General features: G+C 54.7%; 1 protein-coding gene across 3 annotated transcripts in view; it reads left to right on the top strand.

Moving 5' to 3' along the window:
* Positions 1-21,990, top strand: part of ACTN1 (actinin alpha 1) — a 95,979-nt gene extending 73,989 nt beyond the window's left edge. Inside the window, exons 9-22 of one of the 3 annotated variants that reach the window (XM_036842623.1) lie at positions 4,845-4,937; positions 6,276-6,506; positions 8,150-8,297; positions 11,566-11,716; positions 12,199-12,307; positions 12,818-12,958; positions 13,785-13,967; positions 14,259-14,393; positions 15,472-15,651; positions 16,392-16,538; positions 17,507-17,587; positions 18,059-18,124; positions 19,346-19,504; positions 21,272-21,684. In XM_036842623.1, the coding sequence (XP_036698518.1) occupies positions 4,845-4,937; positions 6,276-6,506; positions 8,150-8,297; positions 11,566-11,716; positions 12,199-12,307; positions 12,818-12,958; positions 13,785-13,967; positions 14,259-14,393; positions 15,472-15,651; positions 16,392-16,538; positions 17,507-17,587; positions 18,059-18,124; positions 19,346-19,504; positions 21,272-21,430 (1,983 nt within the window). In that variant the 3' untranslated portion in view covers positions 21,431-21,684. Of the gene's footprint in view, positions 1-4,844; positions 4,938-6,275; positions 6,507-8,149; positions 8,298-11,565; positions 11,717-12,198; positions 12,308-12,817; positions 12,959-13,784; positions 13,968-14,258; positions 14,394-15,471; positions 15,652-16,391; positions 16,539-17,506; positions 17,588-18,058; positions 18,125-19,345; positions 19,505-21,271 lie in introns of all 3 variants that reach the window. The other 2 variants (XM_036842625.1, XM_036842624.1) reach the window with 2 other exon arrangements.
* Positions 21,991-22,382: the final 392 nt, after the last annotated feature.

Here is a 22,382-nt window from a genome sequence, read left to right as displayed (position 1 = left end):
CTCTCTCCCTCCATCTACTTAAGCAAGACTACCCTCTCAAATTACCCAGCAACCAGGGCAGGGCGAAGTCTTCTGCCTTCCCCCTGGTGTCCAGTCCAGAGGCTCAGGGTCCTGCCTGATCCTTCCCAACCAGGCCTGCCAGGGACAGTGGTGCAGGTTGCGTACTACCCAAGGGTGCCCTGTGTGCACCATAGACCATGAAGAGTTGAATATTTTTTACAAAAATAACCTTGCAAATGGCAGTAAAAATGTCTTCTAACAGAATAAGTATGACAGTTTTGCAATAGAAGTGCCTTGGGGAAGAGGTGCCTTTAAAATATATATATATATAAAAGCATTATGTGGGCTAGCAGCGGCCCCATTCCCTGCCTGGATGGGCACCCAAGACCTTCCTCACTTTCCTTCCAGGCCTCATGGGTACTGCCTGACAGGAAGCAGCCCGGCCTGGAGGCTCCCCGTCCTGGGTGTCCCAGCATCCCCAGGAGGCCCAGCCCTTTGCAGCCTCTTCTCTGGCCTGCCTCTTGCTTCTTCTTTCTCTTTGTCCCACCTCTGCCGCTGCTCTTTCTTGCCAGCTTCTTCTGGCCCCTCTTCCGCCCCACCTTTTAGGCAGGATGTGCGCACCACCTGTCTACTTGCCTCACTGGGCCTCCAGCCCTGAGAACCACACAGAGTCTTGCCTGCACCCAGGGCTAGGCTGAGCTCTCGGCCGTGGTCTCTCCCCTCTTTCCAGCTCTCCTTCCTCCTCCTCCCCTGCTCCTGCAGGGTTCTCTCCTGGGCTTCATGCCCGTTGACACTGGCCTTCCCTGCCTCTGAAGCCTTCCCTGTGTCCTGGCTGTTGATGCTCGGAAGGGAGTGTGTGTGTGTGTGCGTGCGTGTGCGTGCGTGCGTGTGTGTGTGTGTGTGTGTGTGTGTGTGTGAAGCAGCCTGCTTTTCTCCCTCCCGAATCTCATACCACCTCCCCCCATGCCCTCTTCCCTCTCACTCATCCCTGTTGCAATCATTTCATGCTCCTTTTGTCCATACATGAGGACAAGGTCACCAGCTGGGGGGATGGGGTGGGGGTGTGTGGATGGGGGGGGTGTTCCTCTCACGTCCTGGGTCAGGGGCCTCACCCGGAGTTGCCCCTCCCATCCCACTTCGAAGGAGTCAGGCAACTGCTTACAGCTCAGCAGGCCAGTGGGAGGGGAACCTTGCCCCTCTCCCGTGGAAGAAGGAGGAATCTTTCAGACTCATAGACTCTTCTTGTCTTGACTGTCTCCATGTCTGGAGCCAATGGGGGAAAGTCTCCTGAAACCCACGCCCAGTGCCCCGCATCCTCTTCACTGTCTTTCTCTTATCAAGCCTTGGGCGGTGGAACTAGAAAGACAGCCGTGTCTAATACATGCATGCATGCAGGTGTACACGTGTTTGTGTGCCTGTGTGGATACTGTACTTGGATGGATGCAAGTGTGTGTGATTGACGTTCCTAGTCAGATGAGGACCAACTTCTGTTTGACGTGTTGGTTTTGGTTCTCATTCTTTCTCATTTTTCCTCTCCCCTCCTCTTCCCCTGGAGGGATTTAGAATGGCTTGTGAGCAACCAGAGTTTCTTTGTGTAGTTTGTTGCTTTAACATTCACGGCCTATTGGGAACTGTTTCTGAGAAACAGCCTTTTAGGGCACGAACTGGACTTGCTGTAGGGGGTTCTGGATGCTTTTAGGAGTAGATGATGCTGTTTGCAGCCTTCCATTTGTCGCCAGCTGGTTGTGAGTCTTCTAAGGGAAAGAAACGCCGTTCCTGCCCTCAAGGGATTCATGGTCCATCCGGGAAAACTCTTAATAAAAGAAGCTCATGATGCTGTGGTCTGATCTCTGCTCTGCTGCAGACCTGAGCAGGGGTGGGGGGGGGGGGGCGCTGCAGGGCTGCGGGACACGGAGGCTTTCTTGAGCAGGACACACTGGAGCTTGAGGGTCTTAAGTGTTGAGTGGTGGGGATCTGCAACTGAAAGGCTCAGGGAAGGTTGAGGAAGGTGGTCACAGCTTGTGCGACGCTTCATGGTGTGACAGTGCAGCCTCCAGAGGAGAGCATGTTCGTCCCGCTGCCTGGAGTGAGGATTGGGGGCAAAGCCAGAGTCGGTAGCTGGGGTCAGGGCTGAGCGCCGTGGGGTTGGCTCCCTTCTGTCTGGGGGCCTCGCTGCCAGGGACACCAGGGCAGGGAGCTGACTTGGGACGTGGAGAAAGACTAGGCAGTGGGAAGCTGTGGGAGGAAGGAAATGGGCAATTCTAGCTAGATTTGGGAAATTTTTGACTAAAAATGTCACAGATGAGATCTTCGTGGCACTCGCATGACTCTGTAGGTGGTGGGTGGCAGCGCCACGGCGCGTCATTTGGCCTCATTTGGCTGTTTGATGTCACCGGCATTGAGGCTGCTTCTTCTCCAGACGGTACCTGTACCAGCTAATGTGATGCTGATTAGTAGAGTGGCAGTTTGGCCTGGAATAGCTGAGGGTTTCATTTGGGGATAGCTAAGCGCTCCGGGGCTAATAATCCATAACTTAGAAACAAATAACTAATATAAAACTAAGCACATTGTTTTGTATTACATTGTATAACAATACACCTTAAAGTGGGTCATAAAAAACAAAAAAACAAACCATGGAAGGGTCAACACAAATTTCCAGTAATCTTTTCCTTTGGCACTTGGAAGTCATCCTTTGGCCTGTTTCTATAAAATATTTTCTCAGCCCATTTGATGATCTTTATAAAAAGTCCCCAGGAGGTCCACTCGGGAACTCCCCTAGACTTCATCCAAAAGGAGCCCCCTTTGACCCTGGAGCCTCTGAGGGACGGCCGAGGCCCTTAAGGCCCGCAGGACATGTCTTCTAGAATCCCATGAGCGCAGGCCTCACTCAGTCCACCAAGTTCATGAATTGACACACAAATCAAAGCTTATGGCCTCTGAGCCCAGGATCTCAAGATGAATCAGGAAGATAACACGGTGAAGGTGGGCTTGATCCGTTCGCCATCACAGTGGCAGCTGCTTCTTGCCGATGATTAGGGGCTACCTGTGATTCTTACTTGCTTGATCAGCACGTTGGGCTGGGGGCTTTGCAGCCACCCCACATTCTTACATACATGTCAGCACACAGGAGAGCACTGGCCTCCCCCGGGTCCCCTCCCCAGCCTTCAAGGGAAGTGGCCCCGGTGACTCCAGGCAGATTCCTGGGGCAGCTTCATGGGGACATCAGCCCAGTTCCCATGACCCTGCTCGTTCCGGGGCCCCGCATCTTCTGGGACGGGCTCCAGGAAGGAATTTCCCTCCTTGTGGCCTCTTGGGATCCCCCATGTTTGCTTGTTGGTTCCTAAGAGGAAGGATGATCCGTCAGGCGTTCCTGATGGTCCTGTGAGAAGTGGCCTTGGCATCTCCAGGACAGAGTTAGGTTGGGGCGCAGCGGGTGAGGACCTAAGGATGTGACTGCTTGTCTCAGTTTCTTGAGACCTGGGACTCTCAGCTCCCCCCTCTGGCCACGCCCACAGCTCTCCTGCTAGAGGCCCACCCGCCCTGACACCTCACCCTGGAGGGTGCAGTGTCTTCGCTTGGAGCTTGAAAGAACCTTTATGGTGATCTCATCCTGCCCCCTCACACACACACCTCCTGGCAGTCACCCACGCATCACATGATTTGGTGGGCGTGTGTTCTATTTGCAGAGTTCTGCAATGAAAAAGCATTTACATCTTCTCAGTTGTTCCTTCCCAAGTCAAAGCACCGTCATTCTCAGGAACTTCTTCCTGATGCCTAGCCTCAGTTTATCTTGCTGCAGTTGAAATCCGTTTTGTCTTGTTCATCAACCAGGTGCAAGGTCCCATACTTCTCCCCCTTAAACCTTTGCCATCTGCAGGGTCACCCTTCTCCAGGGCCCCAGGATGCGTATCTGTTTGCTCATTGGCATTATCTGCTGCCACCCTTAGGCCATCTTCCTATCACAGGACCCCAAAACGGCTTCGAGTTCCCCTCCCCTTGCAGTTGGGTTAGGATGTGCACAAGAACTGCATTTAAAGATCACCTGAGCAAAGTGGGTTTAGGAGCGCCTGGCCCCTGCTGGTGTCAGGTGCACAATGCCCTCTAAGCGGGAGAAGCGGTGTCCCCTGGGGTTTCTGGGCCTTTGCATCCGATTGCCGTTCAGTCCTATTTCGTTCCTCTTGCCACCAAGGCCCACATCGGGTGTCTGCTGGCCCAGCACTCGGTGTGGAATGTGCGCTTAGCTTTCCCGGAGGTGCCCGTGCCGGCTTTCTGGACATCCTGCCTGTGCTGGGTTGATCCTTAATTCCTGGAGCTTCTCTAAAGTTCTTTGGGCTCTGGGCCAGGAGCCTAGAGAGGTTCTGCAGGGGTCCTGAGAGGCCCCGCTCCTTATCAGCACCTTATTCTAGGACTCCCAGATTTGAATTCCTGCACCTCCAAGATCCTGGCAAAGCCAATCTGAAAGCCTGAGCCTTGGGAATCCCAGGGTCTCCATGCCCCAGGATGGGCATGGATTTTCTCACCCCTCCACCTGAGCTGAGTATTTCGATTATACGAGTCATTGGATTAGTTTCTTCCCAACATACATGTTGGATCTCAAACTTAGGCTCTTCTTCAGGGGCCCCCAGTTCAGCCACTAAGATCTCCGTCTGGGCTCGCTTGATCTGTGGGACTCGGCCCAGGCTGGCAAAGAGGATGGTGAGGAGAGCCTGTGAATTCAGAGTCTTGGGAGGTGCCTTCCAACCGCGTGACCTGCAGGGGTGGGAGGAGACCTTGTCACCGCAGGCGTGTGCCAGGTGCTCCCGCCGTTGTGAGGCTGACCGTGACCCTCTCTGTCTTGTTGCCAGGCCGAGACAGCCGCCAATCGCATCTGCAAGGTGCTGGCCGTCAACCAGGAGAATGAGCAGCTCATGGAAGACTACGAGAAGCTGGCCAGCGATGTGGGTACCTCTGGGTGCTCCTGGCCTGGCCCCGCAAGGCCCTGCCGCCCTACCCTGAGAGACAAGGGAGCCCCAGAACCCGTACCTCCAAATCTGTGCCCAGGCACAGTCCCAGGCTGGGTGTCATCCCTCATCCCTAGCAGTCCTCCTGGGGCAGCTTCGGCTCTGCTCCCGCAGAGGGTGCGTCAGGGGCCAATCTGGGCTTTGGAGAGCCGAGTTCCAGGCTTTTTCTATCACCGAGAGTAAGCCTGGGAAATCCCTTCACCTCTCTGGGTCTTGTTTTGTTTTCACTTAACAAGTGAAAGCTGTGCTAAGGGACCCTGGAGGCCCTTCGAGATCAGTGAGTGTACTGTTGTTCTGGGGGTTTCGCTTGGACTAGAAAAGGAGTATGCGGTTCAGAGAGGACGTGAACGGGGAGTAAATCAGTGCTGCCTCAGGCTAGCTTAGCAGCCGGGCCCACCCAGGGGACAGGAGGGGACAGGACTGGATTTGCTGCTCTGCCACTGGCTGCATTGGGGTTAGAGCCCCACTTGCTTCTTCCTTAGAAGAATTCAGCCCTCTGAACAGCCCAGCCCAGCCTCTTGGTAGATCAGATCTGCCGTCCAGCATAGTGACAACCCTAGTTCTGGTGCCCAGGTGCCTGGGTTTAACCTCTGTGCTACCATTCCACCTCGGTCACCTTGGCAAGTCACAGAGCCTCACAGTGCCTTGGTTACCTCCTCCGCCACCTGAGGCAGGATCACAGTACTTAACCCCATGACCACGTAGCTCTCGTCATCATTCAGATGAGTTAGTTCAGGCCACGTGCCTGGTACCTGGCAGGGGATCACGTCTTTCCTCTCATCACTTCCACTCCTCCTCCTCCTCCTCCTCCATCACCTCATCGAGGAAAACAATCCCTGCCTGTGCCCGAGAGGCCAGCCTCTTCCTTTTTGAGTCAGGGACCCACATTCTAGAATCCTAGAAGGTCAGGTGGCAGGGGCCTCAGGGAATGAGTGTTCACACCTCCATGGTAAGATGAGGAAACTGAGGCCCAGCCAGGTAGTAGACCTAGAAATAGAACTCGGGTCTCCTGCTCTTAGCTGAGCCATCTTGCCCCCAGGTCTTCCCTTGGCAGAGCAGGGAGGTTGAGTGATGCTGGCTGTGAGTTGATGTACCCTAGCGGCCAGGCTTCATGAGGCCTTTGATTCTCAGAGGGAACACCGTGGAACCTGGCCGAATGGCCTGGGGTGGTAGTTGGGAAAGAGTGTGCTGTCAGGAGAGATGCCCCCCCAGCATCAGGAAGAGAGGGAGGCCAGTCCTTGCCCCCATCCCAGCATCTTCCCCCACTCCCTCCAGCTGCTGGAGTGGATCCGCCGCACCATCCCGTGGCTGGAGAACCGGGCGCCCGAGAACACCATGCACGCCATGCAGCAGAAGCTGGAGGACTTCCGCGACTACCGGCGCCTGCACAAGCCGCCCAAGGTGCAGGAGAAGTGCCAGCTGGAGATCAACTTCAACACGCTGCAGACCAAGCTGCGCCTCAGCAACCGGCCCGCCTTCATGCCCTCCGAGGGCAGGATGGTCTCGGTGAGCACCCGGACTGCCCCCACCCTGAGCTGTGCCCGGTCACCATCAAAGGCGGCATCGTGAGTGGGGCAGGGCGGGGGCGTGTGCTCTCTACCTGCCCACCGTGCTCCAGAGACCAGTTCTCCCTTCCAGGTGACCGCCCAGGCTCCAGCCCACACTCAGCCATGTGGGGTTCCCTCCCTCCCCAGGAACAGAGCCCCTTCTCTCCTCACCATTCCGGGTCAGACTTGCCCTTCCAGACCCCTGAACATCCACTTGGATCTGCCCCCAGCACCTTCCTCCCTACCCCTCAAAAAAATCATCTTTGCAAACAAAATCCCTCTTGACATGTTGAACCAAACAGGGTATAATAGCAATAAGGATAATTTTCACTTTCATGGAATCTTACTTAAAAATTTTTTTTATTACCTTAAGTAATAGATTTTTTTGGTAGGATATTTCAAAGGTAAAAATAAGCAAAATTCAGGAAATAGAAATTATTCATAATCTTACTACCCAGGATCAACTTAAAAGATGTTGGGGGGGAAGAGATTCTTTTAGTCTCTGTAAATATAATTTTTAAGGGAATCCTAAAGCATGTTTTAATTAATAAGCTGCTTAAAAAAACAACAATATATTGTGACCAGGTTTCCATGTCATAAAATTTTCTTCATTTATGTCACTTTTTGTTATTCCTCCCTCTTTACCCTCTCCTCAGAACTTGAGAAATTTTATGAGCCAGAGAAACATGTAAAAGAAAATTTAAAATTCAACAGGATAGAGCTTTTGCCCTTTGCAATGGAGAGTTGATGAGGAGACATGAGCTCATGGGGCAGGAATGGAAGGGAAGGGGAGAAGCATGCAAACAGCATTGGAAAAGGAAGCAGGATCCTGGGGGGACTCTGGGGGACAGGAAAAAGGCTGTGACGTTGTACATGCAGTTTGGAAAATTGCAGTCCTTTTACAGGTTCCAGGATGAATCAGCAGTTTTTAGATGGCCGGAGCTGCTGCTAGCTGGGGGGTGCTCTGTGCTGTAAAGCCCCTCCTCTGGGGGGACGCAGCGCAGCCCCAGGCACATGGCAGGGACCTGGGTGGCACTCGAGCTGGGTCAGCCATCACTGCCCAGGGGTGCCCTTGTGCTAACTGTAGGGGATGGCCCTGTCAGTGGCTCCCTGTCTGAAGGCCTGTGGGTTTGTGCTCAGCACCTGTCACTATCTCTGGGCAACTCTTGGCTGGCTCACCCAGGCCAGGGTCCCTACAGGCTCCAGGCTATTGTCCAGGGCCCGGAGGCTGGGGCCCGTGAGTGGACCCAGAAATGTGGGAAGGCTGGGAGGCTCCCACACCTGCCTGCCTCGTTCAGTCTGTTGCTGTGTCTCCCTGGCTGGCCCTGTGACCTCTGTGATTGCTCAGAATCCTGTCAGAAGCCAGTCCTGGAGCACAGAGGGCCTTGGGCTTTCTCCCCACTGAGCTGCACACCCAACGCCCCGTAGCTGGGTGGCCCCACTCTCTGTCCAGGAGGCCTGGTGCCCGGGAGCCCTGGGAAACACCGTGCGGGCTGGACGGGGATGGCTGAGACGGGGGGGAGACTCCTCCTGGAAGGCATGGAGTAGCTCTGGGGTCTCGGGGGCCAGGCGGGCTGACCCTGTGCTGCCCATCCTTAACAGGACATCAACAACGCCTGGGGTTGCCTGGAGCAGGCAGAGAAGGGCTATGAGGAGTGGCTGCTGAATGAGATCCGGAGGCTGGAGCGGCTCGACCACCTGGCAGAGAAGTTCCGGCAGAAGGCCTCCATCCACGAGGCCTGGACGGACGGTAAGGCCAGCCTAGCCCCTGCCCCCTATTCCAAGGGTCTGGCTTTCATGCTGAACCACCAGCCACAACTCCTTTTTTCTCTTGTTTTTTATTTGTTTTGTTTTGTCTCTTGCTAGTTCCTTGACATTAGGCAAGTTCATCAGCCTTTTGGTTGCCTCAGTTTTCTCATCTGTAAAGTGGGGACAATAATAGTACCAACCTCATAGGTTTATGAGGGTTAAATGACTTAATACATTAGATGCACGGAAAAGAGTTCCTGGCATAGTACAATGCTATATATGTGTTAATTATTCTTGTCACTATAATGATTTCTTCTTCCCTGAATTAGGTTGGGGTTCAAACCCCGACGCTGCCACCTTGAAGCAGTGTAACTTGGACCAGTGGTCTTGTTTCCTTGTCTATTACATGCAGGTGATGATGTACCCTCCCGGATTAGTTTCCTAGGGCTGCAAATTACCATAAAGTGGGTGGTTTAACAGGACAGAAATGCATTCTCTCACAGTTCAGGAGACTAGAAGTCCTAAATTGAATCGTCATCAGGGTTGGCTCCTGCTGAAGGCTCTGAGGGGGAGGTTGTCCGATGCTTCTTCCCCACGTCTGGTGGTTGCTGGCAGTCCTCGGTGTTCCTTGGCTTGTAGCAGCGTCACTCCAGTCTCTGCCTCCATCATCACGTGGCTGCTTCTCTCTGGGTCTCTGTGACTCAGTCTGCCTCTCAGTTTTCTACTAAAGACACCAGTCATTGGGTTTAGGGCCCACCCTAATCCAGTATGACCTCATCTTAACTAATTACATCTGCAAAGACCCTATTTCCAAATAAGGTCAGATTCTGAGGTTCTGGGTTGCACAGGAGTTTTGGGGGGACACTATTCAACTCAGCATACCTCCTCATGGGGTTGTTATATGCGTACATATCATAAGTGCATTTTATGCTTAGTTGGGTGCCTGGCACATGTAACACACTCAGTAAATGGTAGCCCTTGATATCTTCCCTCCAGTGCCTGCCCTTTTCCTGTTTCTGGCCTCCCATTGTAGTAACCTGGAGCCTTGGCCTTAGCACCTGTGTGTCTCCATCACTCTGACCTGGAGGTTCTTGGGGCCATGTCTGGTGTCTGCTTGTTGGCAGCTAAGGTTAACTCCAAAGAGAGAAGATCATACCTGGAATGGTCTTTTCCTCAGAACCTGGGCTGGGGCTGGAGAGGGGGCCATGCTGCCGATCTCCTAGGGCCATGCAGCCTTTTCAGCTGGAGCCCCCGGGGCAGACCAACTGGCCAGTGGAGCTCAGTGCCCTAAGACAGTCCCACTCAGCTCTGTTGTGATCCTCGAACATTAGGCTGGAGACGAGTAGGGACGGCCACTTGGGGGTAGCGAGGCTTGGTGGGGGATAGGAGTGTGCTTGACTCAGCAGAGGGGGTTTGCTGAGCTTTGTATACAGTGATATGAGGTTGCTGCCCCACGTTCCACTGTGCATGTACGGAGCTATTTATCCAAGCGTGGTTGTGCGGAGTAGAAGGGGGATGGTGGAAATTGCACCTATTCACCCACATGCTTCTATCGTGTCCTCTCCGGAGCCAAGGAACAGCTTGCCAAAAGGTACAGAGCAAGGATTGGCCCCGCCAGCTTGCCAGCCACCAGCAAGGGCATGAGAGGTGCTGGCATGCCTGTAGTCGATGCTGGCACAGCTGCTGGGCACAGCAGTCTGGCTACACGTACTCACGCTTGACAGTGTTATTGCCCGCTTACCTGGGAATTCCATTTCTTGAGACTGTCTAAAAAATTAACCCTGGGCTTCCCTGGTGGCGCAGTGGTTGAGAATCTGCCTGCCAATGCAGGGGACACAGGTTCGAGCCCTGGTCTGGGAGGATCCCACATGCCACGGAGCAACTGGGCCCGTGAGCCACAATTACTGAGCCTGCGCGTCTGGAGCCTGTGCTCCGCAACAAGAGAGGCCGCGATGGTGAGAGGCCCGTGCACCGCGATGAAGAGTGGCCCCCGCTTGCCACAACTAGAGAGAGCCCTCGCACAGAAATGAAGACCCAACACAGCCATAAATAAATAAATTAAAAAAAAAAAAAAAAAAAGTGTCTAAAAAAAAAAAAAAAAAAAAAATTAACCCTAAGCATGGCTGAAGTCACGTGTCTGGGATGTTTGCGATGAGACCATCTACAATAGCGCAAGCTGAGGGGCCTGAATGCCCCATGGTAGGGCAATGAGTGGTTACGCCAGTGACGGTTCAGCCATGCAACAGAATGTCGTGCAGCCATGAGAGTGGCTCATGTAGAAGCCGCTGGAGCCAGAGTAGAAACTGATGATGTGCTGCTGAGTATTTTAAAAGCAGGAAACTTTATTTATATACACCCGATGGTTTTAACACAACATCCATATAAGGCAAGACTGAAAAGGAGTAGATAAGTAGGCTCATCTGTGATATTTTTTCCCTAAACTTGTCATATTATTATTCTGACAAAGAAAAAAGAGTAGAGAGAGGGAAAGAAGCCGTCACCTTACAGCCCAGCCTTCATTTACTGAGAGGGGCTGAGCATCCCTGATGGGTGCAAACACAGGAGGTGGGAGTGCAGGCAAGGCCAGGTCAGCCCCTGTCCTGCAGCAGCTGCTTCCCAGGGCAGCTGATAACCCATCGTCTAACAACAGTCTGGGAGGTCATTTCTCATCCCCTTTTCCTCCTGGGAAACTAAAATCCAAGAAATCCAAGTCTGCCTTGCCCCTAAAAAGGGAGGGCTGTGCACCTGATGATTGGAGAAGATTCTGGCCACTGATGGCTTTTGTGCAGAGTGCACTGGACATGGTACCCACACTGAGCGTAATTGAGGGGAGGGGTCCCTGCCGGGCTGCTGGGGACCAGCAACTATAACTGGAGAAACTCTAAAGATGGGGTATCCCTGAGGGACTTGGCTTGTTTTTCCCTGGTTATGCCACAGGCATAGATCATTGTTTGCTGCTGTTTATAAAGTTCATGTTATGCCCTAACCTCCCCTCCTAGTCCGGCATAGCCTTTGTACATCACCACGCCCGATGGCCCTGACATGCTCCGTGGAAAGTAGTGACTTTGCCGCCCCTGCCCCATCGTGGATGGGTGTTCCGGTTGCACATCTGCTTTCTCGAACTGCAGATAATTGATCATCGTATAGGGCACGTCTCCTCGGGATGTACCAGAAGTGGACCTCCTGGGCCCTGAGGGGTGGGTAGTTGGGGTCAAGAAGGTGGGGCCTCCCGGCTCCCGCCCAGCCTTGTGCCCTGTCTCTGACCCCAGGCAAAGAGGCCATGCTGCAACAGAAGGATTTCGAGACGGCCACCCTCTCGGAGATCAAGGCCCTGCTCAAGAAGCACGAGGCCTTCGAGAGCGACCTGGCCGCCCACCAGGACCGCGTGGAGCAGATCGCCGCCATTGCGCAGGAGCTCAAGTAGGCCCGGCCCAGCGGGCGCGGGGGGCGCTGTGGGAGGTGGGAGTGTGGCCTGAAAACTCATCAGTGCGGAAGGCTAAGGACGTTCCCCCCAGGTGGGGAATAGCCTGTGATCGTTCTGTCCCAGGCCTTCGGTCCTCACCTGTAACTGGTGTGGGACCAGAGGATGACCAAGTCTTGGCTCTGAGCTCTCAGCTGGTCTTAGTGGCTTCCTGTCATTGGGCATTGGGGTCAAGACTAGCATGGCCTACAGGCGGGGTTGGGGTGGGGGCCCTTGCAGAGGAGAACTGGCCTTCGCTGGTCTCCTGCCAGCGGTCTCCTGAAAGCCGAGGAGTTGAAAGTGGGAGGGGAGTCCTGGAAGGTCTTCATGAAGCCAGCACACCTGGCCTTCCGGTGCCACCAGCGCCCCAGCCCCAGGGAGAGGAGAGCAGGCCACGGAAGTCACCTGGGTCATCTGACTCTTCCTGTCTCCTCCCTCCCAGTGAGCTGGACTATTACGACTCACCCAGTGTCAACGCCCGGTGCCAAAAGATCTGTGACCAGTGGGACAATCTGGGGGCCCTAACCCAGAAGCGGAGGGAAGCTCTGGAGGTGAGGGCCCCCGAGGGAGATGGAGGCCTGCCTCCAGCAACTCTGTGTGCTCCTTCCAGCTTCGTGACTCTCTTTGCTTTGGGCTAAGAGGCTCCACTGGGTTCCCCGGGCCTTCCCCAGGCCTGGCCTGCCTATGGAAGGCTCACACTGACCCTGGACTTGGCCTTTGCCCTGATGAAGATGTCCTAATCATATCCCATCCTCCCGGTTTAGTGTACTCAGCCCCACCCCAGCTGTTTGAGAACTTTCTTGTTCTCCAAACCATACTCTCTGGGGGCCAGGCTGGGTGACTCAGTTGGGGGGTGGTCCATACACCCCATATTAAGAACCAGCACCTCAGAGAGAGCCTGTTTTTTCTGTCTGAGTTAGTCTTGTGCTTCCAGACCTGAACCCCTTTGGGCTGGCCGGGAGGATCTCGAAGGCTGTTGGGAATAGGGGTGGGGGGACGCGGTGATTCTGGACATGACTTTGCTAAACACCTCCCCACCCCCGTGCCATTGGCACTCCCAGCGGACAGAGAAACTGCTGGAGACCATTGACCAGCTGTACTTGGAATATGCCAAGAGGGCCGCACCCTTCAACAACTGGATGGAGGGGGCCATGGAGGACCTGCAGGACACCTTCATCGTGCACACTATCGAGGAGATCCAGGTGTGCTGCCGCCCTCCCCCTTGCCCCCGGAGGCCGGCTCCCCAGCTGCCCACGGCTCACACTACTGCAGGACTGCCCCTGTAAGGAGAGGACTGAGGGTAGCATCCCCAGGATGTTATAGATTTGAAAGCTTTGCATTTTATTTATTTTGACTCAGTAATATATGCACATGGTATAAAATCTAAAAGCTAAAAAGGCTAAGCAATGAGTTCCCTTCCTTGTCCCCCAGCCCCGAGTGCCCCTCCCCAGAGGTGAGCAGTATGACCACATGGTCTCTGCGTAGGCAAGCACATTTATTTCTTAACATGTTCTTCTCCACGCCCCTTTTTTTATGCAAAAAGTTCATTATAAACTGTATCCCGAGCCTTATATTTTTAACCTAACAATTATCTAGGAGCCCATTTCATAGCAATAAGCTGTTCTTTTGTACAGCTGCAGAGTGTCAGATGAAAAAGGTTTTGCAAAGTGCTGAGGAACGTGTGTTGGGGGAGGTCACCTGAGGAGCAGACCTGGAGCACCCCTTGTCCCCGACCTGACTGTGGGGTGGTGAGCGCCCCCCGGGGGGTTGCTGCTGACTTCACCAGTCCTGAGCGTGAAGCTGTCGGCACCTTCCTGTGGGCAGCCCGGCCATCCTGGTTCTCAGCCGCGAGAGCCCTGGGTTGATACCTCTGGGCCTCCCAGCTCGTGTGGGGCCGGCCTCCGGTGGCCCCTCCACCCACCTCTACCCTGGGGCCTGCAGGTCTCTCTTGGCTCCTTGGGACTTGGGTCTCCCTTGGGACTTCCCTCCCAGTCACTGGGCTTCTCCTGCATGCCCGTCTATGTCCAGGGACTGACCACAGCCCATGAGCAGTTCAAGGCCACCCTCCCCGATGCGGACAAGGAGCGCCTGGCCATCCTAGGCATCCACAATGAGGTGTCCAAGATTGTCCAGACCTACCACGTCAACATGGCGGGCACCAACCCCTACACAACCATCACGCCTCAGGAGATCAACGGCAAATGGGACCATGTGAGTCCAAGGGCTGGGTGGGGCGTTGGCGGAGCCACTGTAAGTTTCAGAGGGGCGGGGATTTTTGTCTGTGTGTGTTGTTGATTTTCATTGATTTTTCATTGATTTCATTGTCACATAGTAAGTACTCATTATCTGTCAAGTGAATGAATGGCTGAATTTCTAGAACAGGTCAATGTGTTCACTCTATTACTGACTGGCCCCTTCCCTTCACGGCTCTTCCATTTCCTCTGCCGAAATGGGGGCAGATGGCTGGCCCATCCCAATGTCCCATGATTGTTCCTGCCCCAGGTACGGCAGCTGGTGCCTCGGAGGGACCAGGCCCTGACGGAGGAGCACGCCCGCCAGCAGCACAACGAGAGGCTACGCAAGCAGTTTGCGGCCCAGGCCAACGTCATCGGGCCCTGGATCCAGACCAAGATGGAGGTGGGGCCCATCGTGGGAAGCAGGGAGAGGGTTTCCACCCTTCCCAGCACCATCCCAGCCCGTCAGGCTTGCCCTGTCTCCTCTGGGACGGGACCTGCGGGGACTGTGGAGTCTGGTCTGCTGCCCTGTGGGTGGGGGCGGAGTCTATGCGGGGAAGGCCTGTGGGGTGATTCCGGTGTCTGGTTTGAGAGCAAAGACCCACACAGGGACACCACTAAAGAGTCACAAGGTCCCACAGAAGGAGCAGTGCCTAGGTGACTGACTCGGCTTGCCCTTTGGCTTATGTGGCTGACCAGGTCTCCCTTCCTCCTGAGTCGTGATCTTGGTCAGACAGGGTGATCTCCCCAGAGAGAGAACCGAGCTTTGGGCAAGCGTGGAATTTTTTGCTGAATTGTTGGGCCAGGTATGGGGGTGATGTAGATAAGGAAGGGACACTGTGTGGGTTAGAGCATGGTGTCCCTCTGAGCTCCTTGAGGGCGGAGACCACATCGAGTTCATGTTTGTGTCTTCCCTGCATCCCACCCCCACCTGCTTAGCACATTGTGCATAGTAGGTGCTCGGGATATATTTGCTGAGTTGAACTGAGTGCACAGAAGGTGCTTTTACGAGCAAGGTGTGTTTACATGGATGAAAGACTGACAGAAACGGGGATTAGTCCTGGACCACGGAGACAGGTGGGATTGAGGTGGGCAAGGCAGGCATCCTAGGAACAGAACAGCAGGAGCATGGCCATTGAGAAGGTAGGTGAGGTGCGCTGAGCCTGTGAGGAACCCAGCTCAGTGGGAGAGTGCCTGAGATGGATGGTAGCTGGGAATAGGCTTGAGAAGGGAGTTTAAGGAGCAGAGGAGTGAACATTTAGGTTAGCAACTGACCTTGCATCCCCTTCCTGAGGCTGAGAGGTGCCCGAGAGACAGGAGGTATTCAGCCGGTGATAACGATGCTGGTCATACTCCTTTATGATGCTGTTTCCATGCCAAGAATCATCTGAGGGGTTGGTCAATGACCTGGGGGCCCCAGTCTCCACCCCAGGGGCCCAGAGTGGGGTGGTCTGACAAGGGCCTCCTTCCCGGGTGAGCAGGAGATTGGGAGGATCTCCATTGAGATGCACGGGACCCTGGAGGACCAGCTTAGCCACCTGCGGCAATACGAGAAGAGCATCGTCAACTACAAGCCCAAGATCGACCAGCTGGAGGGCGACCACCAGCTCATCCAGGAGGCACTCATCTTCGACAACAAGCACACCAACTACACCATGGAGGTGGGTGGCACCAGCCTTGCTTCTCCAGAGAGGGAGCCCCAGATCCCGTTCTGCTTCGCCATCCTGGGCTGGGGTAGTGGTGGGGGGTTACCCATCATCCAAGAAAACTGGTCATAGTAGGATAAACTGGCTTTTAAGTGAGGGGATACTCGCTTCTCCTCACTCCTGGAGCTCTGGGTCTTCAGTCCTCAGTGCCTTCTGAATTTCCCGAGGAGCTTGTTGAGAGTGCACATTTCCAGGCCCCGTCTCCAGAATTTGATTCACTAGGTCTGGGATGGGGCTCAGGAATCTAAATTTTTAACAAGCAGCCTGGTGATTCTGAGGCTGGTGGTCTCCAAACGCTGGCTTGGCATCTGCTTTCTAAATGACCTACTTGTTTTGACCGTGAAGGCATGTGTGTGAGGTTATGGAGTTGGATATTCAGGGAATTACCCACTTTTTTGTCCTTTAGTTTTTCCTGCTGCCAACTTTGCCCTCCTTCCTGACCTGACCACACTGGTCATTCTGGTCTCTGCCATCCTGGGCAGAGGCCACCACCCTCCTGTGCTTCCCCCTTCATCATCAGGGTCCTCTGTCCTGGTGGGTTGTCCTGGTCCTGGTCCCCCTGCCTCTGGTGACACTGTAAATCTGGACAGAAGGCCTGGTTCGATTGCTTTGGCCATTTTGATGGTCAGGGGAAGGAGTAGCAGGGGTGGCCCAGGCCTGGGACCCCTTTGCTGACAGGCCCTGCCCACCCCCAGCACATCCGCGTGGGCTGGGAGCAACTCCTCACCACCATCGCCAGGACCATCAACGAGGTGGAGAACCAGATCCTGACCAGGGATGCCAAGGGCATCAGCCAGGAGCAGATGAACGAGTTCCGGGCTTCCTTCAACCACTTTGACCGGGTGAGCCCCGCCCCCTGCACTCGCTTAGGGCAGCCCCAGCCCCTGCCCCAGGGCCCTGGAGGGCACTGCTCAGCACGTGGGCCCGCTTCCTGGGCAAGTGAAGGGGGTGGTGGCCCGGAGGAACTGCTGTCAGCCTGCCCTGACTCTGCACCACACCGAGCCAGCCTTAGGAGCTGTTCTGGTGTCCCATGAGCTTCCCCGCTTTCCTGGAGAGAGTGCTTGCATTGTGAGTTAAGGAGAGGGCCTTTGACCCCTGACCCTTGGTCTCCTGCGACCAGGAGTCCACCCCCGGGAGCCAGGCTGCCATAGCCTCAAGGGAAGGCCTGCTGTCCCCTGGCTGTGGGGACCATCCCTTGCCTCCGCCTCAGGACAGAGCAGGGGCTCCCTCCTTCCGTCCCCCCCAGTGTAGCCTTTGGGACACTCTGCGGGGGCGTCAGAGTTGTCAGTCCTGGGTTCTCCTCCTAGCTCTGGGACAGGACAGTTCTGCGTGGGCTGCCCCTCCCAGTGCCCTGGGGCTTTGCGGTGGCCACAGGGGGCGGGAGCATGGGCTTAGGTGCTGCCCACCCCCCCTGCCTGCTTCACTGCCCTCCAGGCACCTGGGTGGGTGGAACCCTCCTGGAAACCCCGGTCTGGGCAGCAGGGCCGGAGGTGGGCTGGGCACTTGTGAGGCAGCTGCTTACCCCTGTGGCTCACCGTGCTCCCCTGTGGCCTGCCTTCCGGAGCAGGGCTGAGTGTGCCAGGGAGAGGGCCCCTGGGCCTCGTCTGTGTGTCTAACCGTGTGCACTTTTATTTCCCCTCCTCCCCCGACCCTCCACCCTCCGCCCTCCCCATCCGCATGCCTTTGTCCCTGTGTCTCCCCACACTCGCTACCCTCCACCCCCTCCACCGGGGCATGGCCCACCCCTCCCCTCACGGCCTCCACCTCCCCGGCACCGCATGGCTCGCTGGCTGGCGCACGGCGGCCCCAGGATCACTCCGGCACGCTGGGTCCCGAGGAGTTCAAAGCCTGCCTCATCAGCTTGGGTTATGATATTGGCAACGACCCCCAGGTACTCGCCTCCCGCATGGAGCACGCTCAGGGGTGGCGTCCGGGGCGAGAAATAACGCGTTTCTCCTTTTTCTTTTCTCTCTCTGTCTGGATCTCCCTGTCTCCCCTTTCCTGTGGGCCGCGGGGCTCGTCTTCTCCTGCTGTCCCCCCCCGGCCCGTGTCGGGCTCCTCCTCCCACTACTCCGACCTCTGCCCTCTGTTGTCTTTCGTGGGAACCCGCTCGGTGCCCACCTTCCTCTCTCCTCGCCGCTCTCCATCCTGTGGACGGATTTTTGCATCTCCCTGCTCTGTCTTCCTCCTTCCTGTGGACTTTTTCCCCGGATGTGTATTTGCATCTGCTCCTCCTACCTTCCTCTCCCCTTCCTGACCCCCAAACCGTACACCTCGACCTCCCCTCTGGCCACCTGTGCCACGTCTTCCTGGCCCTCGGCCGGCCCTTCCTCCTTGTGTCTCGGTGCCACTGGCCCCACAGAAGAAGACAGGCATGATGGACACGGATGATTTCCGCGCCTGCCTTATCTCCATGGGTTACAACATGGTAACGTAAACCCCGCTCTCCGGCCAGGGGCAGCCGGCTGACTGGAGAGGCCGAGTCCTGGCTGTGGCGGGCTGGAGGCCCTCGGGCTCAGGGTGCCCTCCCCAGAGGGGCCTCAAGATTCTGGTCCGTGGGGAAGATGGCGCCCTGAAGGCTGAGCCCAGCCGCAGGGCCTGTGTGTGTCCCAGAGACCTGGCCTTTTCGCCTCTCTCTGCTGGTTTATCTTTTGATATTTACAGTGGAGGTGGGCCTTTTCTCTCCCACTGTGGATGGTGGGGCTGACCCCAGGGCTGCCAGGAAGGACTGGTGGTGGGCACTCTGGGTGGGGCTTGGTCCTGCTTCGTCTTGCATGAGGCCTGGAGATTTCCACCTCTGCCCGTGTGATGGCTCCAGCCAGGCCTGCTGCCCCTTTGCCGTTTCCTCAAGCCCATCCCCAACCTTCTCAGCTGCCAGCCCTCGTGCCAGCCTTCTGAGCAGGACAGGGGCCTCAGCCAGGCAGCCCGGCGACGCCTGGGCTGTGGTGCAGAGTGCAGAGCCCATGGGCTGCCCAGCAGAGGGGCAGGGGCACGGGCTTTAGAAACAGGGAACCCGGGAATAAATCCCAGCTCTGCCATCACCAGCTTGGGGGCCTGGATAAGGTGAGGGGAACCCTGCCCTACTGTTGTAATGGTTAAATGAAGGAACTCACGTGAGTGCTGTGCCCATGTCTGACACATAGAAAGTACAGTGCGGTGGAGGCAGACCACCCAAGTTCAAGTCTCAGCTCTTCTACCTACTGGCTGTGTGACCTTGGGCAAGTCACTAAACCTGTCTGGGCCTTAGGTTTCTCATCTGAAACCTGATGGAAATAATAAAATAAATACCTACCTCATATGGTTGTGAGGAGGGTTAAATGAATTATACACAGCACTTAGAATACTGCCTGGTATATAGTATACGCTATGTGAGTGTCGGCCATTGCTGTCATTAATTATTATCAGCATTATCATTTTTGCTCCAAGAGGAATCAAGGCATCCATAGAGGTTGGGAAGCGTGAACTGGGTCTTCACTATTGGGTATTATGTTCCTATCATGCCCTCAAGACAACCCAGGTTAGGTCAGGGGTCCGCTTTGCCCTCTCTAATAGCCTCAGGCTACTCCGAGCCCACAGGGGCTTCAGGTCCATAGAGAGAGGAGATCATGGCTGAGAGGATGACAGGCCTGGGATTGGCTCTTCCCTCCAGGGAGAGGCAGAATTTGCCCGCATCATGAGCATTGTGGACCCCAACCGCCTAGGGGTAGTGACGTTCCAGGCCTTCATCGACTTTATGTCCCGTGAGACGGCTGACACAGATACAGCAGACCAAGTCATGGCTTCCTTCAAGATCCTGGCCGGGGATAAGGTGGGTCTGCTGTGGTGTGGGCACCATGCTGGGGCGGACTGATCTGGAGGGGTGGTCGTGAGCACCTCCACTGCTCCTCCCCCCCCCACCGCCCGCCCCGGGCCTCCTTGCTGTCACCTCTACCCATTTCTGTAATGTCCTGGGATCAGCTAAGGCATTAGGACACAGCGTTAGCTTAAGGGGGTCCCCTGCCAGGGACACTGCATGTCATACTTGTGATGAGATACTGGTGATGAAATGATGGGTGGTGGAGGGCAGTCCAGTCAGGTGGAGTGTGTGAGTGGGTGATGGAAGGTCCATCTGAGAGCTTGGACTTCGCCCCTATATCATTCTGGGCACAAGGTATGGCGTATAGGTGGGGAGCAGGAAGGAAGCGTGTGTCTCATTTTTCTACCCTGAGCAGCAGTCAGCTTCAATTTTCCAAATCTCCCAAGTTCCCTGCAGTGCCCTGCCTGACAGTGGAAACATGGGAGCATCCAGAGGAATTTGGGGGCAGAGGCATCTAGAGGCCAGATTCCCTTTCTGAAAAATTCACAGGATAATCCCTATGCCAATCTTCCTTAGCCAATAGGGAGTATAGTTTCTGCAATGTCTCAATCTATGTGGAAATAAAGGCTCAACCCACAAAGTGGTTCCTAAAGGTCTGATTTAAGTTCGAGGGCAGCATGTTAGAGTCATAGCACTTTGGAGCTGGAAGGACCCTGAGAAGCCACCTCCTTGAAGTGACTCATTTTGTAGAGGAGGTCTCCGGGGCCCAGAAAGGGACCTGGTCTTCTGACTTTTGAAGTGACCTGAGGGCCAGCCCCTCCCTCCTTCAGACTGGCTCCTGGGGGACTCTGGCAGAAGTAGGGCATAGGACGGGGGCCCGCCTTGTGGGTCAGAGCCCCTGAGCTCCTGTGGAGCCTCAAGCTCCCAAAAGAAGTAGCTTCCAAGTAGACTTTCATGGGCAAGCCCAAGGCGGGGAGAAAGCAGAGGCCCAGGCTGGGAACCAGGCCAGGTGGGGTCAGGTCCCAAGTTTGCAAACACGGTTCAGATAGCTGTCTGTGGCGATGATGCCCAAAACTTGATGCTCATGTAAGTTGCAGGAATTGGGTGATGTCCTCGGAGCCCAGCTGAGTGGGTGTGAGGGGCCCTACTCTGTCCCACCAGATATGGTGTTGCTGTTCCTGCTCCAGCCTGAGGTCGGGGCGGGCTAGAGCAATACGTGGAAAGATTACAGGTGCAGGTAGCACTTCCAGTTAGCTTGGAAACCGCCTCAAGTAGTTATAGAAGTGGAAAACTTGTAAGGGGATTTACATACACACACACACACACACACGTATATGGTTATATATGTGTATATGTATATATATCATATATATTTATATACATACACATACATATGTATGTACATATGTATGTGCAATATACATGTGCATGTGTATATGTATATATATCATATATTTACACACATGTATATGGTTATATATGTGTATATGTATATATAGCATACGTATTTATATACACACATGTATATGGTTATATATGTGTATATATATACATACACATACATATATACGTACATATATATGTGTAATATACATGTGCGTGTGTATATGTACACAACACACACACGTATTTCTATATCCAGAAGTATGAGGACAGGGCCAGAACGGGGACGGAACAAGGTACCTAATGTCACGAGTGAGGTTTACGGCCTCCGGCCTTTGCGGCCGCTTTGCTTTACGGCCGCCCTGACCCGCCGTCCTGACCGCGCTCTCTCCGCAGAACTACATCACTGTGGACGAGCTGCGCCGTGAGCTGCCGCCTGACCAGGCCGAGTACTGCATCGCGCGAATGGCCCCCTACACCGGCCCCGACGCCGTGCCCGGTGCTCTGGACTACATGTCCTTCTCCACGGCGCTGTACGGCGAGAGTGACCTCTAGCCCGCTCCCCCCGGCCCACGCCCTCACCCCCGTCCGCCATGCGCGCCCAGCCCTGCGCCTCAGCTGTCCCCCCTCTCCCGCCCGGGTTTGGTTCACGCTCTGCCTCCAAAGGGGCGAGCTGGACCCAAGTGGCATCGAGCCTCCCAGCCCGCGAAGTGACAGTTTACAAAATTATTTTCTGCAAAAAAGAAAAAAAGTTACGTTAGAAAAAGTAAAAAACCAAAAAAACCACATATTTTATTATAGAAAAAGTATTTTTTTCTCCACCAGACTTAAATGGAAAAGAGGAAGAATTAACTATTTGCACCGAAATGTTTTGTTTTGTTGTGACATAGGAAAATAACCAAGCACAATGTTATATCCATCCTTTTTATCGATTTTTTTTTTTTTCTATCTGTACCATCTGCTGTATTCATTTCTCCAATCTCATGTCCACCTTGATGTGGAGTGGGGGGGTGAGGGTAGGGGATAATCTTGTCAAAGGCACATTGGTGCATGTGTGTTTGCTAGCTCACCTGTCCATGAAAATATTTTATGATATTAAAGAAAATCTTTTGAAATGGCTGTTTTTTTAAGGAAGAGAATTTATGTGGCTTGTCTTCTCATTTTTAAGTCCAGAGGTATAATTAGCCTATTTATCAGCACACACTTTTTTTAAAACAATATTGCTCATTAAAAATGGTCAGGACAGGGGCTTCCCTGATGGGGCAGTGGTTAAGAATCCACCTGCCAATGCAGGGGACACGGTTCGATCCCTGGTCGGGCAAGATCCCACAGGCTGCGGAGCAACTAAGCCCGTGCGCCACAACTACTGAGCCTGCGCTCTAGAGCCCGTGAGCCACAACTACTGAGCCCACGTGCCACAACTACTGAAGCCCGCGCGCCTAGAGCCCGTGCTCTGCAACAAGAGAAGCCACTGCAATGAGAAGCCCGTGCACCGCAGCGAAAATTA

The sequence above is a fragment of the Balaenoptera musculus genome, chromosome 2, assembly GCF_009873245.2.
Source record: "Balaenoptera musculus isolate JJ_BM4_2016_0621 chromosome 2, mBalMus1.pri.v3, whole genome shotgun sequence".
Lineage (NCBI taxonomy): Eukaryota > Metazoa > Chordata > Mammalia > Artiodactyla > Balaenopteridae > Balaenoptera > Balaenoptera musculus.
Note: the sequence above shows the minus strand (reverse complement) of the source record. Positions and strands in the feature narration are given on the sequence as shown.